At 39.5% G+C, this 16169-nt stretch overlaps 1 protein-coding gene across 3 annotated transcripts in view; it reads right to left on the reverse strand.

Moving 5' to 3' along the window:
• Nucleotides 1-16169, reverse strand: part of dia (diaphanous related formin 1) — a 513998-nt gene that overhangs the window by 19324 nt on the left and 478505 nt on the right. For all 3 annotated transcript variants that reach the window (XM_067134775.2, XM_067134773.2, XM_067134774.2), the window contains one exon: nt 13912-14155. In XM_067134775.2, coding sequence (XP_066990876.2) covers nt 13912-14155 — 244 coding nt within the window. The remainder of the gene's footprint in view (nt 1-13911; nt 14156-16169) is intronic.

A 16169-nucleotide genomic window follows, 5' to 3' on the forward strand; every position in this document is an offset into this window, starting at 1 on the left:
CTGACAGGCGAGGTCTTTTGTGACGCATACCGACAGGCTAGGGCTGCTCGTTAGTGAGCAAGGTCAGTTTGAGGCGTTATCCGCTACAGACCAGATCTGTTGTCAGCACCTCAACGGAAAGACCTCGCCTCACAGATCAAGCCTCCTGTAAGGAAAGCATAGAGTGGACACAGGCACTGGCTAGGGAAATTTATTGAAATGTACAAAGAGCGGCTGTGTCTCTGACAATTAAAATATGAGGTGTCGCAAACAAGCGTTCTTCAGTATCCTCCTTTCCTCCTTCTTCAACTTAGAAGCTACAATATCCACAGTAAATAAGCTTTCAACTAGACTGTTCTCCAGTAAGAGCTACGCAAAATAAGTCATTTTTTACTAGTGGCTTACGTCGCACCGACACAGATAGGTCTTATAACGACGATGGGATAGGGAAGGGCTAGGAGTTGGAAGGAAGCGGCCGTGGCCTTAATTAAGGCACAGCCCATAGCATTTGCCTGGTGTGAAAATGGGAAACCACGGAAAACCATATTCAAGGCTGCCGACAGTAGGATTCGAACCCACTATCTCTCGGATGCAAGCTCACAGCCGCGTGCCACTGACCGCACGGCCAACTCGCCCGGTACATGCTTACCTAACATCATATCATAATCGCTGTGGTCCATTCGCAAGTAATTCTTGTAATCGTCCCGTTCATTTTCTTTCAGGTGTTGTATCAGGCTCATGTGACTAAAGCTGTCTCGCTCTCCTATCCATGATTTCATCCACTTCGATCGATTTTTTTGTTTGCATGATTTAACATATAGCAAAATGCATATTCCAACAGCCGCAACAGCATTTTTTTCCCCTCTGGACACCGTCTGCTTCGATGTCCATCGCACACTTCTAAGTACGGCAGACCCGACCGGCAAGGATTTCAAACTAGTTTGAAAGGCCAGCGGATGAGGCTTGGCCTGCTGAGAACAAAGGGATCATTCCATTAACGAGAGGGTCTGGAATGTTGACAGATTATGTTGCACAACACGACAGGCTTGGTGTCACAGTTGATGGCGAGCAGCGGGCCGGGTCTCTGAAGGTCACGCCTGGCAGGCGGTCTGTCGGATTTGGCCCCAAAGGCGAGGCCTGCCAAAGAATCTGTCCGTGTATGGCCAGCTAATGTGATCAAAGAGGGAGTGGCTCAAGACACGGATGAAGTAGAACAACTGAAGACCAAAGTCAGGGATTTGGAGGAGGAACTTGAGCCAAGTAACGTGGTCAGAAATCAGGACTAATCAAGAACTCAGGAGGAAAAACCTTTTTCTTTATGGTGCGCTGGAAGGGGACAACGAAAGTAGGGTTGAAATAGTATATAAAGGGGTACATGTGATACAAAACAAAATGAAGATAAAAAGTGATAAGAAACACCAGGAACCTAAAAGGGGAGAAAATTTGGGTGAGAAGAGACACGGACAGTGGTGCAGTCACGGAAGAAAGTGTCCTACACAGACACCTAGAGAAAGCCAGATATCAAGGACTAAGCCCCACATTAAAGGACAGCACCTGATAGTAGGAGATGGTTGTTGTTGGTGGTGGCAGACCTGGTCAGCAGTGCAGCTACAGGCAATGGACACAAAACAGCAAGATCAACAAAGTGTGATGTATGAGGCAGGAGCAGAAGGGAGAAAGGTGACGTTGAGGAAGGTCACTGATGGCATAGTCGGACGAGAAACGGCAGAGGGAAGAGGAGCTAAGTCCACTAGGAGGTCGGATATAGGAGACGAGCGGTTAGCGGCGCATGTGGAAGCCGAGGTCACATCACTTGAAGACAGCCCTACTGGCCAACGCCCAGGGGACAGCAACAGGATATAGAAAGACGAGAGACAATGGCTAAGGGTAAAAATTTAAGTCTAAAAGATCTAAGGGAAAAGAGAAATAAGTCACAGACTGATAAGGGGGGTAAAAGAGAATGGTAAAACACCTAAAACTCCTGAAGAGAGTACACTAGATAAAGAAAAAGCTAGGAGCACAAGGCTTAAGACTTCCAACCTGTCAGAGAGTAATCAAAAAAAGTAGGGAAATGGGGATGATATAAGTAGAAAAAATAACTAGAATGGAGGATAAGATTTGTTAATACAGAAGGGGTCTTAAATAAATTGGGTAATGATGTAGTGACAGAGATGGTTGAAATATTTGATATATTTGTATTTTTACAAATTTGGCTACCAGAAGGGAGAGATATAGTCTGGAAGGGATTCATGGTTAGAAATGTAATGAAGAAGAAGAGAGTGGACCAGAGGTAGAAACCCTGCAGGAATATACTCTTAATAAAGGAAGAGATTAATAACCGAATAGAAGAAATACCGAATGATATGGAAGACGTAATATGGATAAGGCTTAGACAGGAAGGGAGAGGACAGGAAGATATATGCTTGGCATTTTGTATAATCCTCCATCAGGTTCAATACATGCTGAACCCATGACCTTTGAGTCATAAGGAGCCAGAGTCCTAAATTTATTACATGACACACCATTTAATTCCAGCGCTCCAGGTCATGAGGAGCCGTAGTTGCATTTTTTATTTCTGACCAGAGGCGGCACGTGGAGAACAGGTGGGACATCCTCATTCTCACGCAACAGAAATTACGTCACCCACATGTGTAAAATGTGCAGGGATACGAATAAATTTGGCGTGGAACTATTTTAGCTGAAATTCCATTTTAATGAGAATTGGAAATGAAACCGCCGTGGTAAACGTCAGGAGTGCGTAAATGAAAATTTGGTTGTTAGAGGTAAAGACTTTAGGCAGCTAAGTGCCCCAAGAAGGAAAATTACCGAAGACACAGCTGTTTGTTTAAACTCTGTTACAACGAGCAAAATATAATGCCTAGCTTATGAGTTAATTTAAAGACTAAAATTTGTTAAGAGAAACCCTTAATGCTTGTCATCAACACCACTACTAAACTAAACAATTATGTGTTATTTTAGAATCAGCCATAATTACATTTTCTGTAAGGTAAAACTGAGTCGGTAAACTTTTGGCAGTAAATACAAACAGCATGGGAGTGGGAGAAAAATTTATAAAATCATGTTGCGCTATTTGCGATTCCCCATTGTGTCCAGTAAATTTGAGGTGACTCCATGCATTTCAGAGTAACATTGCAAAAGATAGTTTTGGCCGAAGGTGGCTGCAAGATCATCTCAAGTGGAGATAGGTTAAAAGGTAAATATATGGTATTCCAAATGTGGAATCATCACTCAAATTCAGGGACAGACAACAGACAGTCATTCTAATGCCGAAACCCTGCAGTTGAAGTAGCAAATATCGTTGTTGTATTATAAAGTATTGCGTGTGCGGATCGGTAGTTTGACAAACATGTTCGGTCCATGCAAGGAAGAAACATGTGAAGGGCATTTAAATTTTTTTATATGTCATTATTTCCAGATAAATGATACAAAATAGCAATCTTAAACATTACATCCAGGATAGGAATCCTGATGAAAGGAAAAGTATGTTTTGTAAAGCCACTACCTGTTGGGATGGCTAGATAAAAGATTGAGAGAGGCTGGTGGGCCTGTTACGATGCAAGGCCATGTACAACTTCCATGTATGTAAGCTACCCTTTGTAAAGTGCAATTATTTATTTCATTATGTCACCAGCACACTGTACTCTCTTACAATTCACCATATTAAAATTAAGAACAACATACGGGTGTTTGAAACTTTAAATCAATATGTACATATAGCAACCGCTAGTAAAACATTAGCACTTCGTATTGCCCACTTTGGTTTAGCAATGATATTTTCACTATGTGAAATTAAATCCTGTGTCATATTTACACCTTTATAATTGTTTTGTTTATAACAGAATTCCTTCAGTCGCTTAACAAAGCCGAGAGCCTTACTGTACGAGGTTACTGGCAGCACATTAATTTCCATACTTTCTTCAAAATCGTCATTAGTATTGCCTTCACTTGATATAGATGTTGATTCCCATAGGGAATCTGAAATATTTGTTCCGAATGAGTAAATTTATTGGACCATTTATATTGGTATCGCCTTCACTGCTGCTTTCGTCAGAATCTTCATTTTTGTCCTACTTCCCTAGGATTGACTGAAGAATTGTTTTTGTGTCTCCACTCTCACACTCTGTTGGAATTTCTGAATCAATTTTGATATAAGTGTTCACTTCTACCGTGTAACCTGCTGCATTAATTAACTGTCCATGCTATCAGAAATATCATATTCTATTTTGGGATGTCCGTCATTAGCAGGAAACCCAGCTTTCAGAAAGCAGTTACAAATTGTTGAAGCTGTAATGTTTTTCCATGCATTGGTTATCCACAAAATTGCTTAGCGAATATTCAGTGTTTGAAGGATTACTTCATTCCCGTTAAGTTCTGATACAATGTACTTCATCACTGTCTGTACATAACCTTGAAGTGCAGGATCACTCCTTGGTCAAGCTGTTGATACAAGTGGTTGTTCAGATATTAGAATCTCAACCTCGTTTCACTTACACAAGCATCAGTTTACAGTAAATCGTATTCCAGCACACATTCCAGTATGCCTAAGGAAAAGTCTTCTACTAGTGTTAAGTTACGAAGCTTTGTTAAGGAATTTGGAGAAGAATATTTCTGTACAGACAGTTTAGTTCTATTTCGCAAGTTGTGTGAAGTGAAAGTCGTGGCTGAAAAACGTTTTAATGTGCAACAACATTGTAACACGGCAAAACACAGCAGCAATGTCAAATGACAACATGTCGATAAGAAGAGGCAGCAATTGATATTCGATTAAGGTCTGCACACACCAACGCGGGATGCGGGAGCGGGAACAATCCTGTCACGAACTATTATGTGTACAGCGGGATATGGATCCATTCACACCGGTGTGTCACTCTCCTGCCCACACGGCGGGATTGCTGCGAACCATTTTCAGTTCAGAGCATGCAGCGTTTCCCGCGTCCCGCATTCATTGTGACAGTAGCAATGGCGACTGAACTGTTGATAGAGTGCGTTAAGAAACACCCAACACTTTACGACATGAGTAATGTACGGAAGAAAGAAATGCTGTGAGATGAAATAAGAAATTCTTCAATTTTATCACAAAAAATTTTTTTCACACATTTCTCCGTTCGTGAACTTCCAGATACATGGAAGATGTATACTAAAACTATCTATACACTGTCGTTATGCATTCTTCTTCTTCTTCTTCTTTTTATTATTATTATTATTATTATTATTATTAGGGCTAAATGGTGTGCTGTATAGTTGTAAGAAGGGTAGTCTAATTATAGAGTACGCCATAGGTCATCAATATTACTATTAATATCAAATAAATTTCAATTGTGAGATATCCCGATGCATATACAGTATATTCTTACAATACTACGAAAACGACGTTAAACGAAAACAAAAATTACCTAACAACAAGCAATTACATAAAACCAAGACACTGGAAGAAATTATAACAAAACCAGGAATTTCATAATAACGAAAGGAGAAGTATTAAAAATATATGAAAACAATTTTTATTTTCATAAATTTAAAGTGATTATTCTACAGCATTTCATTCTCTGCATATTTTTGCCATGTCATCGTGCTGTTGGTCCCCTCTACTGAGACCACATCTGCCTATTAAAGCAGTTTTATTGCTGGACAGAGCAGGGCCACATCCAAGTGAACATGAACTTGTATGTGATGTGATGTGATGGAATTCATGCTTTATTTTTGCCCCCTAACGTAACAAGTTTATTACAACCTATGGATCAGGCCGTTTTAGAATGTTGAAAAAGAAAGTAAGGGCACCGCCTGCTACATTCACTCCTGGAAACAGCAGAACGTGAGGAAACCATCATGAACTTCCTCAAACAGATAGCCATGAAAGACGTAATGTATTCAACGAACTTCGCAGCGACTAAGTTTCACTCCCGCTTCCCGCGTTGGTGTGTGCAGACCTTAAGGCTGTTACATCTTCAGCGATGGACAGATGTTCGGATTTTTCATTTTTTTTTTTTTTTGCTAGTTGCTTTACGTCGCATCGACACAGATAGGTCTTATGGTGACGATGGGACAGGAAAGGGCTAGGAGTGGGAAGGAAACGGCCGTGGCCTTAATTAAGGTACAGCCCCAGCATTTGCCTGGTGTGAAAATGGGAAACCACGGAAAACCATTTTCAGGGCTGCCGACAGTGGGGTTCGAACCTACTATCTCCCGAATACTGGATACCGGCCGCACTTAAGCGACTGCAGCTATCGAGCTCGGTCGGATTTTTCAAAGGAACTTTGTGAGATGATGGTGTCTGCAAACATTCCTCTAAACGAGGTGAACAATCCCCATTTCAAGAATTTCCTGGAGAAATACACTAAAAAAATCTGTTCCTACAGAATTAATACTGTGAGAAAACTATTTAACGCGTTACTATGAAGATACTCTAAATTGAATACGACAGTGTAGCAGACAATAAGATTTGGATTTCTACTGATGAGACGACGGACACTGAAGGTCGATATATAGGGAATGTAATTATTGGAACACTCCGTGCTGATTGCCCTGGGGATATTTTTCTAGCAACCTCAGAAGTTTTAGAGAGAGCAAATCATTCAATGATTGCAATTCTTTTTGACAATGCATTAAAAATTTTGTGGAAGGATGAAATTAAGTGGGAAAACTTTCTTCTCTTTGTTACTGATACCCAATACATGGTGAAAGCTGCTGAAGGCCTCGAGCTGTTTTATCCAAGAAACTTCCACGTCACTTGCCTTGTGCATGCTCTGCATAGGGTGGCAGAAGAAATTAATGGAAATTTTCCTGAAGTCGAAAAATTAATATCTAATGTCAATTTTTTTTTCTGAAAGCACCAATGCAGGTTGCGACTTTCAAGGAGTTCGTTCCTTCAATACCACTCCCTCCACAGCCAGTTCTTACTAGGTGGGGAACGTGGCTTGATGCTGCCACATATTGTTGTGAAAACTACTCCACTATCAAGAACATTGTTAACGGCTTCAACAAAGATGATGACTCTTCTATCAAGACTGCACAGGAATTGTTTTCCTATAGTTTGTCAGAAAGCCCGGCATATATTAAGTCAAACTTTGGAATTACATTGATTGCAATTACTTCTTTAGAATCTGCTGGCTTACATATTCATGCAAGTATTGACATTGTGGAAAGTGTTGAACTTTCAGTACAACAATCACATGGAATAGTTGGTGACAGTGTAAAATGGAAACTTCAAAATATGCTTAATCGAAATGATGGTTTTCACTGTGTGTGCAAGATATATGAAGTTTTTGGAGGAGAAGGTACCAGTACACTTCAAGATGAACGCATACTCAACAGCAGTGATTTCACATTATTTAAATATGCACCAATAATGTCTTGTGATGTAGAAAGGAGCTTCTCGTCTTACAAGAATGTGTTAAGTGATAATCGGAGGTCTTTCACGCCTGATGCTTTGAAGATGAATCTTGTCATACACATCAATTCCACCCGCAGAGAAGACTGAAAAAGGTATGAGAGTTTGCACTATAGGCTCCGACGCCCTACCATAATGTATTGAAACACATCTACTTAATTCGCTTCTTCCAAACCAAACTCCCCACATGGCACTACAGCCCTTGAAGGGCCTTGGCCTGCCAAGCGACCGCTGCTCACCCCGAAGGCCTGCAGATTACGAGGTGTCGTGTGGTCAGCACGACTAAGCCTCTCGGCCGTTATTCTTGGCTTTCGAGACCGGGGCCGCTATCTCACCGTCAGATAGCTCCTCATTTCTAATCACGTAGGCTGAGTGGACCTCGAACCAGCCCTCAGGTCCAGGTAAAAATCCCTGACCTGGCCGGGAATCGAACCCGGGGCCTCCGGGTAAGAGGCAGGCACGTTACCCCTACACCACAGGGCCGGCTAATTCGCTTCTTAGCGCTCAATTTAAACTTTAACGCATTTGAATAATATTACTGAAATCTGAGCTTAAACGTTCCAAAATATATATTTTTTAAATAGATCGATTTCTAGTTTCCTTGTATTTCAAACCACCAATGCAGGGTGCAAACATGTTTTGCTTTTAAAATGTTGTGTGATCTGATAATCTTAGCGAACTTAGTACTCTATAGGTATGAATTCACAAAAGTTTTTTAAGTGAATCAAGGATAATAGACTGTGAAAAAAAAAGACTGAATAATTGCTGCACATGTACTGTATATTCAAATAACTAATATTAAAGTAAGAATAAAGAATTTAGTTAACCAATATGTATCAGAGGAACTGCCGTTTCAATTTATAATTTATTAGCGGCCATATTTTGATTAATCATTTTTGGGTCATATTTTGTAATTTTTTCGTCATATTCCATCACTTTTGAGGTCGTATTTTGTCATTGTTGAGGTCATATTTGCTTGCTTATTTGGGCTATTTTTAGGTTTTAAACATCTGAGCCCTACTCATTAGTATTATATTCGGGCCAATGACCTTAGATGTTAGGCCCTTTTAAACAACAAGCATCATCATCAGCATCATATTCCTCATATTGATAAAACTTAACAAAGCACTCCTCAGCCCGCACAGCTCACACGTACTGCTGTATGATGCTCGTTTGTTGTTAGGAATGTACTTAGTTTGTATGAACTGCTACCAACTGAGGAAATGTGTACACAATTTGCAAGGTAAAGATGATTTTTTTTCATCGTTTGTTTCTTTACAGCATATATGCTGAGCAAAGAAAGGCATAGGGGAAAGAAAACTTATCACCATTGGATTATCTGCAACATTTATGCTGTTAACATATCATTTTATAACTTTTAAAAGTTTTCATTCTGTTGAAACATGAATTATAACACTAGAATAATGTAACGTACCTGTAAAAGATTATTTTTAACCATATATGTGTGTGTGTGTGTGTGTGTGTGTGTATATATATATAGTCCTACTACAGCTCTTATACTTAATATTTCTGGATGATTTAAATGTTAAGATTAGAAAAAGTAATACCGAGGTCAACACTAAGTAGTGGAACTTGATTATTTATATATATTGTTTATATTGCATAAACTTGTCAATGATTGTGAATTGGTGAATGAACAAGTGCGAAATGATATGAATGTAGAAGTCCATTATTGTCATTTGGTAACTTTTTAAAAAAAATTTGTACTTATCTTAAACCATTTTCACGTTCATTACCTCCAGCAACAACAGCTGGACTGAACCCAGGTCATGCGCTTTGACTGTCGGTTGCTAGCACAAACCTGTCTGTTCATCAAAGAGAGGGTGGAGTGCTATGTGACTATATTCTATATATCTTGAAATGTATTAGAAAATTAATGTATGATAATGATTTTGGAAGAAATAAATGTCCAGCACTGAATTAAGGAGTACTTTGTATGTGTTTATTTTTAGTGATGAATTAATAGCCTACAAAAAGGTCTCAAGTGGTGAGCCGGTGCCCATATTCATAAAATGTAGTACAGATAAGTACAACTTAACCCAGTGGTGCTGAAATTTTCTCTGAATTGAGGAGCCAGCCCAGAAGTTTAGGTGCCAGTAAGAATCCCACCAACCCGATACTTATAAATAATCAAGTTCCGCTAATTAGAGTTGACCTCGGTTTTACTTTTTCTAACCTTAACATTTAAATCATCCAGAAATATTAAATTAAAGAGCTATAGTAGGACTATTAGCTGTAAATGCTAGTGTCAGTCGAGTTTTACAAAATTTAGATGATACTGAACATAGACTTACAATCTTCCAGAATGCATGGTTGTTCGCGACCATGGATGTGCCTTGTGGTCTTGCTACTAAAATTCCACTGGTCTACAGCCCTTTACTGAAGGTAAATTCATATAACAAATCATCAAATCAAAAAAAAATGTTTGTTTCTAATGATGATCTGATTGATAGTAGCTGTCCTAGAATAAGAAATCTGTCACTGCTTGCAAACTCCCACAATTCAAATATTTTTTTCTTTTCTCTTCCCAGAACTTGATCATATTGGGTCATATATATATATATACGGTGTATGTAGTTCTCATTGTTTCACATTTTGCAAGTTGCTCCCTGAAATGTTCTGCGAACACTGAGATGTCGTGAACACCATAATTTTTCAGATCAGTTCCAGTTGGCTATGCAAAGGTATCAGGTTGTGTATTTCTCCTCAGTTCCATGAACCAAAAATCTTTTCTTCAATTATCTGACACTATGGCTAATCAGTTTTCCTTTCTGCAAATCAACAGCATAACTAGCAACTGGTCCTGTTGCAAGACAGTTGAATGTCTTGCAAAATGCCACTAATGGAGGTGTTCGTTACAAATTTATCTTCATTTGGGCCAGGGATAGTTTTGAGTAATTCAAGTGATGCTATTGTACTTTTTACATGTAGTTCAATAGTGCTGAGAAATAGCTGCTCCGTCTGAAATAGGAGAGACAAATTCTTCAGAATTTCTAAAAAATTCTGAAAAAAAAGCAGCATATGAACAAATTTAAAACCAGTGAATTTTCTCAGTAGACCTTTTGCCTCTGGTACTGTTTTATCTTTGCTAGCAATTACATTTTCCAAGTGAGCAATGACACATTTCCAATCAATCACTCGAGCAGATACACAACCAACTTTGCTGGCCACCCATCTTACACTATGCAAGTACTAAAATTTCCGAACTCTTGAATTCACTTCTTGTAGCCTCTTGAAAAACTGCTGGTAGAATTTTTACACTGATTTCAATGATAAATCGTGTCCATCAACACAAGCCACTTTTTCTTTCACAGAACTTGATACCAGTGGCGTGCACTGAACCCCATCTACCCCAGCGCTTTTGGGGTAAACAACTTTGTATTAACATTTTCTTATTATTCCTTAGAATGCTTTTTATAAAGTTTAAAAAACTGCGAACATCTAAACCAAGCCAAGTACAGCCGGCGCGGAAGAGAGCTACCCCAGCAAAATTTAAGTTGCTTGGTTGACGTATGCACTTGAAGCTTCCTTGTCCTGAGAGTGGGGTGGGGCTGTGGGCCCTCCGCTGACAGCAATCAATTTACGGTGACAGGCCAGTTAGCTTAGGTAAGGGATGTCAGTTTTAATACTTGACCGTCTAAGTATTCAGCGCCACACGCTAGAGGCTACAACAAAAATAGAGCCAGTTTATGAAATCAATTGTAATATAGAAGAATATATTTTTTGGATTTCGGAATGCATGAAGTTTTCTCGAGCAATTCATTGATGGCACATGTAGAATATGTTTTTCGATAGCCACTGAAAAATATTTAGGTTGCCCAGTATGAACACAGAGTTAAGCGCGAAGTAAAAGAATTTTGTATTTGCTTGTCTGCTATGGTGGTATATAGTGAATTTTATAGTGATCCTCTTGGATTATAGGTGAAGGTTTCACGAGTTCTGTGGGATTCTTCATGAATGTAACGTGTTATACATCGTGACAAATATTTTCCCTCGTTTGTCGTTGATGCATGTTACACTCAGTAAATGACTATAAAACTTCGGCAACGGTAAATTACCAGTTAAATTTTTCTGATTCAGTTTAGGTTAGGCGTTTTAAGATAAAAACAAATAGTCCCAGTGTATTTTTGTGAAAACCATGACTGTACTATCACAAAAAGTCACCAGATGAAACTGCAAGTACATTGTTTAAAATCTGCTATATATTAAGTTATGATGGTGTCATCACTGCTGTGAATATCAATTTGGAAATATGTGCGAGGGTGTGGTTGAAAATAGTCTTGAAAAACCTTTCTCAGGTAGACCTTTCCATGAAAAATGCAGCCTTATCAAATGGTAATGTTGATTTTACAGAGTGTAGTGGGGGCTACGATTGCTTATATTTAAAAATCATTTTTGCAGCTGGGGTAACGAATGTGTTCACCACACGCCACTGCTTGATGCACATAATTAAAGCTAATGTGCTATGCAGTACACAACAGCAATATGTCAATTTTTTGTCCAATGTTATTAATTAATCCACTGTGTGCACCAAGCAGCCCCATCTGTTCCAATGCCAACTGCCTTTGAATCAGACAACCATTCTGAACTGCCAGTTTTTCAAGTTCATTTTCAAGCTTTTTCCACAAACCCAGCTGAACGTCCACTTTCTAAAGGCGTGAGTGATAGGAAAATATCTTTGATTTTGAAGTTTCTTAAGAATCTTACATAGAGCATTAGTTCTTTGCAGATCTACTTCAGCTGATCCATCTAAAAGTAAACTAACATAACTTGCATTTTTCAGCTCAGAAATTAAGTCAATTCTTCGCACCTTACCTATTTGACTAATACATTCCTTGTAACCAGTTCTATTACCAAACCCCTCTCTCAGCTCTGCTCTCAATTTCTCACTCAGTTGTATAAACCAGGAAAATCTGTGAATGGCTTATTATTATTTGCAATAAAATATGCAATATTGAAAAGCTTCTTCAAATTGTCTAAAGACACATTAGAATCCATTTTCTTTACACACATGGCCTGGGGTGTTGTTTCTGGAAACAATGTTGTATTACAAGCTGTGTTGTAAAGATTTGTTTTGTTTCTTAAAAGTTTCTAGTTTAAATGGCCCATGTACAACCTGCTATTACTTTTGGAACCTGATCTGGAGAATTTGGAAACGAAGCACAAGATTTACGTTGAGCCATACTTGTAGTTTCATTAAACGTTAGCCATGCAGTTCCTTACATCACTCTTCTTTGAATTTCCTTTTACAACTGCTACAATTTTAACTTCACGTTTAACTTCATTTAAACCTGAAGTTAAAATCGTGGATATACATAAATGGTCCTGTGCAGAGAAATATATATATTTTTGGTCTTGCAGTTATTTATTTTTGTGAAGATCGTGGCGTGGTTTTAAAACTGTTCAGCGAGGTCACGTGATGTCACACGACTTTTGTTGCATATTGATGGGTAGTAGAAGAAGAAAAGTATGAAAACATGGAAAACAGACTTTTTCGGAGGAGGTGGGGGCGAAACTTAGGCGCCAGTAGCAAAACAGAGTCGCCATGGCAACCTGATGCCCAGGAATTCTGCACCCCTGATCTAACCCACATTCCAGACATACTTGCGTCAGTGTAACCTCCAGTGGGATTAATTAAGAGCTAATGAAAAATAGTATGATATGCTGTTATACCAAATTTGAATTAATGTCTTGATTGGAAAATGAATGGATGATGATGATTAGTGTTTTTGACAGATTGCAAAACTTAAAAGTTATAATAACTGAGTCAACACTGAAAAAAAAAAAAAAAGAATGGCTTCCTTCTTATCAAAGCATTTTTGCCGAATTAAGTGAAGCATAAGCAGTTAGAAAATTTGTCAGCATTGGTTCCTTTCCAGCATATAAGCAGAGTAAAGTGAGGCATAAGGGGTTAGCTAGTAGTATGAAAAATGTAACACTATTTATGATATTGGGTAATAAGTGGTTATGAGTTCATGTATATTCATTTATCACAATTGGTTTAGAAATTTGTGCTGTAGTTGGTAATGATGTGTGTTGGATTCTGGGAGTGACACCACATTATATATATTTCAGCCACTGGCAGTGGCTATCGATGCTAGTGGTATGGAAAATGTAGCACAATTTATGATATTGGGTAAAAAAATGTAAATATACTTATAGGGAGGGTTGGTGGATCCCTGGCCTTGGCAATGAACACATCACTTTCCTACAAGTCATACCATGCAAGATTTATGATTCACCTTTCCAAACTGTGTGATTTATGCTGGGAAGCATCTCATTATATTTTGCCTTATTCTTTGTTATAACCATTCTATTCTAATTCTGAAATTACAATATATATCAGACCTACTAATTACTTACCTAACTATTAACAAAGAATATATTACGTACTGGAATATGATTCAGTCGTTAAGGACAGGTGGTACTCTAGACAAAAGGTTGGGAAATACTGATACAGAAAACAATCACCAATTTACAGAATTGTCATGATTTACACTTACCCCCAGCAACACGTGGTCGCGCTCTCTTCTGCCGTTGATCACGACTAAAAGCTGAGCCAGTCTGCAGTGCCTCTAGTAGGCTGTCCATCACACCTTCCTGTGCTTGATCACCATTCATATCCACTAGAGCCCTCTTACGTTCGGCTCGGAGTGCTCGTTCCTGCTCTGCTTTTTCCCGAGCTTCCCGTGCCCTCCGAACTTTTTCCTCCGCTTCACGTTGCTTTACGTTATCCTTTAGTGCTTGCTGTTTAGTGCAATGTGAAAAAAAAGTTAAAATAATAAAACAGAAAAGCCAAAAGACAACATATACGAAAAAGAAACCTTCACTCTCTGCCATGATGCTTACTGCAAACACTGAATAAGAATGACAAGATGAGGAATGAGAAATCTGTAATGAATAAATTTTTTATTTTGGAAAGAGAAAGGATCATTTTGCACATGCGCTGATTGCAGAGTACGATGGAACAAGACAAAGCAAGAATGACTTGATAAAAGTGAGACAGCAAGCGACCTACTAACTAGCTGCCTCGAGTAGAAATGGAAGGATTTTCCACAGTAACAAGTCACATCACCACTTCAGAAGATGATCTGAAGCACTGTTTATATAGAAAGTTGAAAGTAAAAAGAGCCACAAAGATGAATTAATGAGCAGTTATAATCAAACACATGGGCAGATCGGAAAATAACACACAATATTTTTTTTTCTCCCCTGGTATTGCAGCTGGAATGTTGGAATTTCACAATGATATAGTTTGAAATTTCCGCTACAGAGATTATTTTGTTTTCATGTGCAGCTCTAGTGAGAGAAGCCTGAACTACGAAACAAACATGGTACGTATGTTATTGTTGACCCTGTGTGAAGAGCAGCGAAGTGTAGCAATGTCCCCAGGTGATGTGCATTCTTCCAAGAGGGCCATGTGAACCTTGGTGATTTGCTACGCTCCGGGCAGCCGGTAACAGCTTCAACTCCACAGAATGTCTGCGCCATTGAGGCAGCAATTTTGAACGACTGGTATGTGCACCTGCGAACCCTATTGAAGATGTTCAACTTTCCTATGGTGCGGTGTACGACACTGTTCATGACACGTTGAAATTCCGTAAAGTTAGTACTTGCTGGGTGCTGAAGAACCTGACAGATAATCACAAGGGCCAGCGAATGATGCTAGGGGTTTTACGTCGCACCGACACAGATAGGTCTTATGGCGACGATGGGATAGGAATGGCCTAGGAGTTGGAAGGAATCGGCCGTGGCCTTAATTAAGGTACAGCCCCAGCATTTGCCTGGTGTGAAAATGGGAAACCACGGAAAACCATCTTCAGGGATGCCGATAGTGGGATTCGAACCTACTATCTCCCGGATGCAAGCTCACAGCCGCGCGCCTCTACGCGCACGGCCAACTCGCCCGGTCAGCGAATGATGACAAGCATGGATTACTTAATGCATTGTGCCGCAGAAGGGCATAAGTTTCTGAAGTTTCTGGTCATAAGTCTTGGGCGTACCCGAAACCAAGCAGGCCTCTATGGAGTGGAAACATGCTGTTTCCCCAGTATGAAAAAAATTCAAAGGGACTCAATCTGCTAGGAAAGTGCTTGTGACAATGTTCTGGGACATGTTTGGTGTGTTATTGGTGGACTACGCTGAATACGGGACCCCTGTGAATGCTGCAGCCTACTTTAAAACTTTAGTTAAGTTCCGCTGTGCTCTTCGTGATAAACGCCGCAACAGTAACGCTGACCGTGTCAAACTTCTTCATGACAATGCCCGCCTCCATGTTGCTGCTCCTGTTCGTGAGAAACGCACCAAATTTAGGTGGGAGATGCTCCAGCATCCACCATACAGTCTTGGCCTGACACCGTTGGACTTTCATCTGTTTGGTCCCATGAAGAAATTCCTGGCCAACCAATACTTTGCGGCAGCTGTGGAATTGGAATCAGCAGTCTGTAAATGGCTATGCTCCAACCAAATGGACTTCTATGAACAGGACATATTGAAACTGGTACCACAATGGGAGAAATATGTTGAAAAACTAGGTGAATATGTAGAAAAGTAGGCCAAAGATGTAAGTTAATTTGTGATTTATTTGGTTTTGGTACATATTAATGTTTTTGAGGAAAAAAGCTATTGTGCGTACTTTCCGATCTGCCCTCGTACTTTTCTTGGAAGAACTTTATCTTTCACACACATAACTTCAGTACAAGAAACCTTTAGATGATTTTAGTGTGGTAAATCTCTCCGCAGTGTTCACGTAGAGTGAGGG

The sequence above is a fragment of the Anabrus simplex genome, chromosome 1 (assembly GCF_040414725.1).
Source record: "Anabrus simplex isolate iqAnaSimp1 chromosome 1, ASM4041472v1, whole genome shotgun sequence".
Lineage (NCBI taxonomy): Eukaryota > Metazoa > Arthropoda > Insecta > Orthoptera > Tettigoniidae > Anabrus > Anabrus simplex.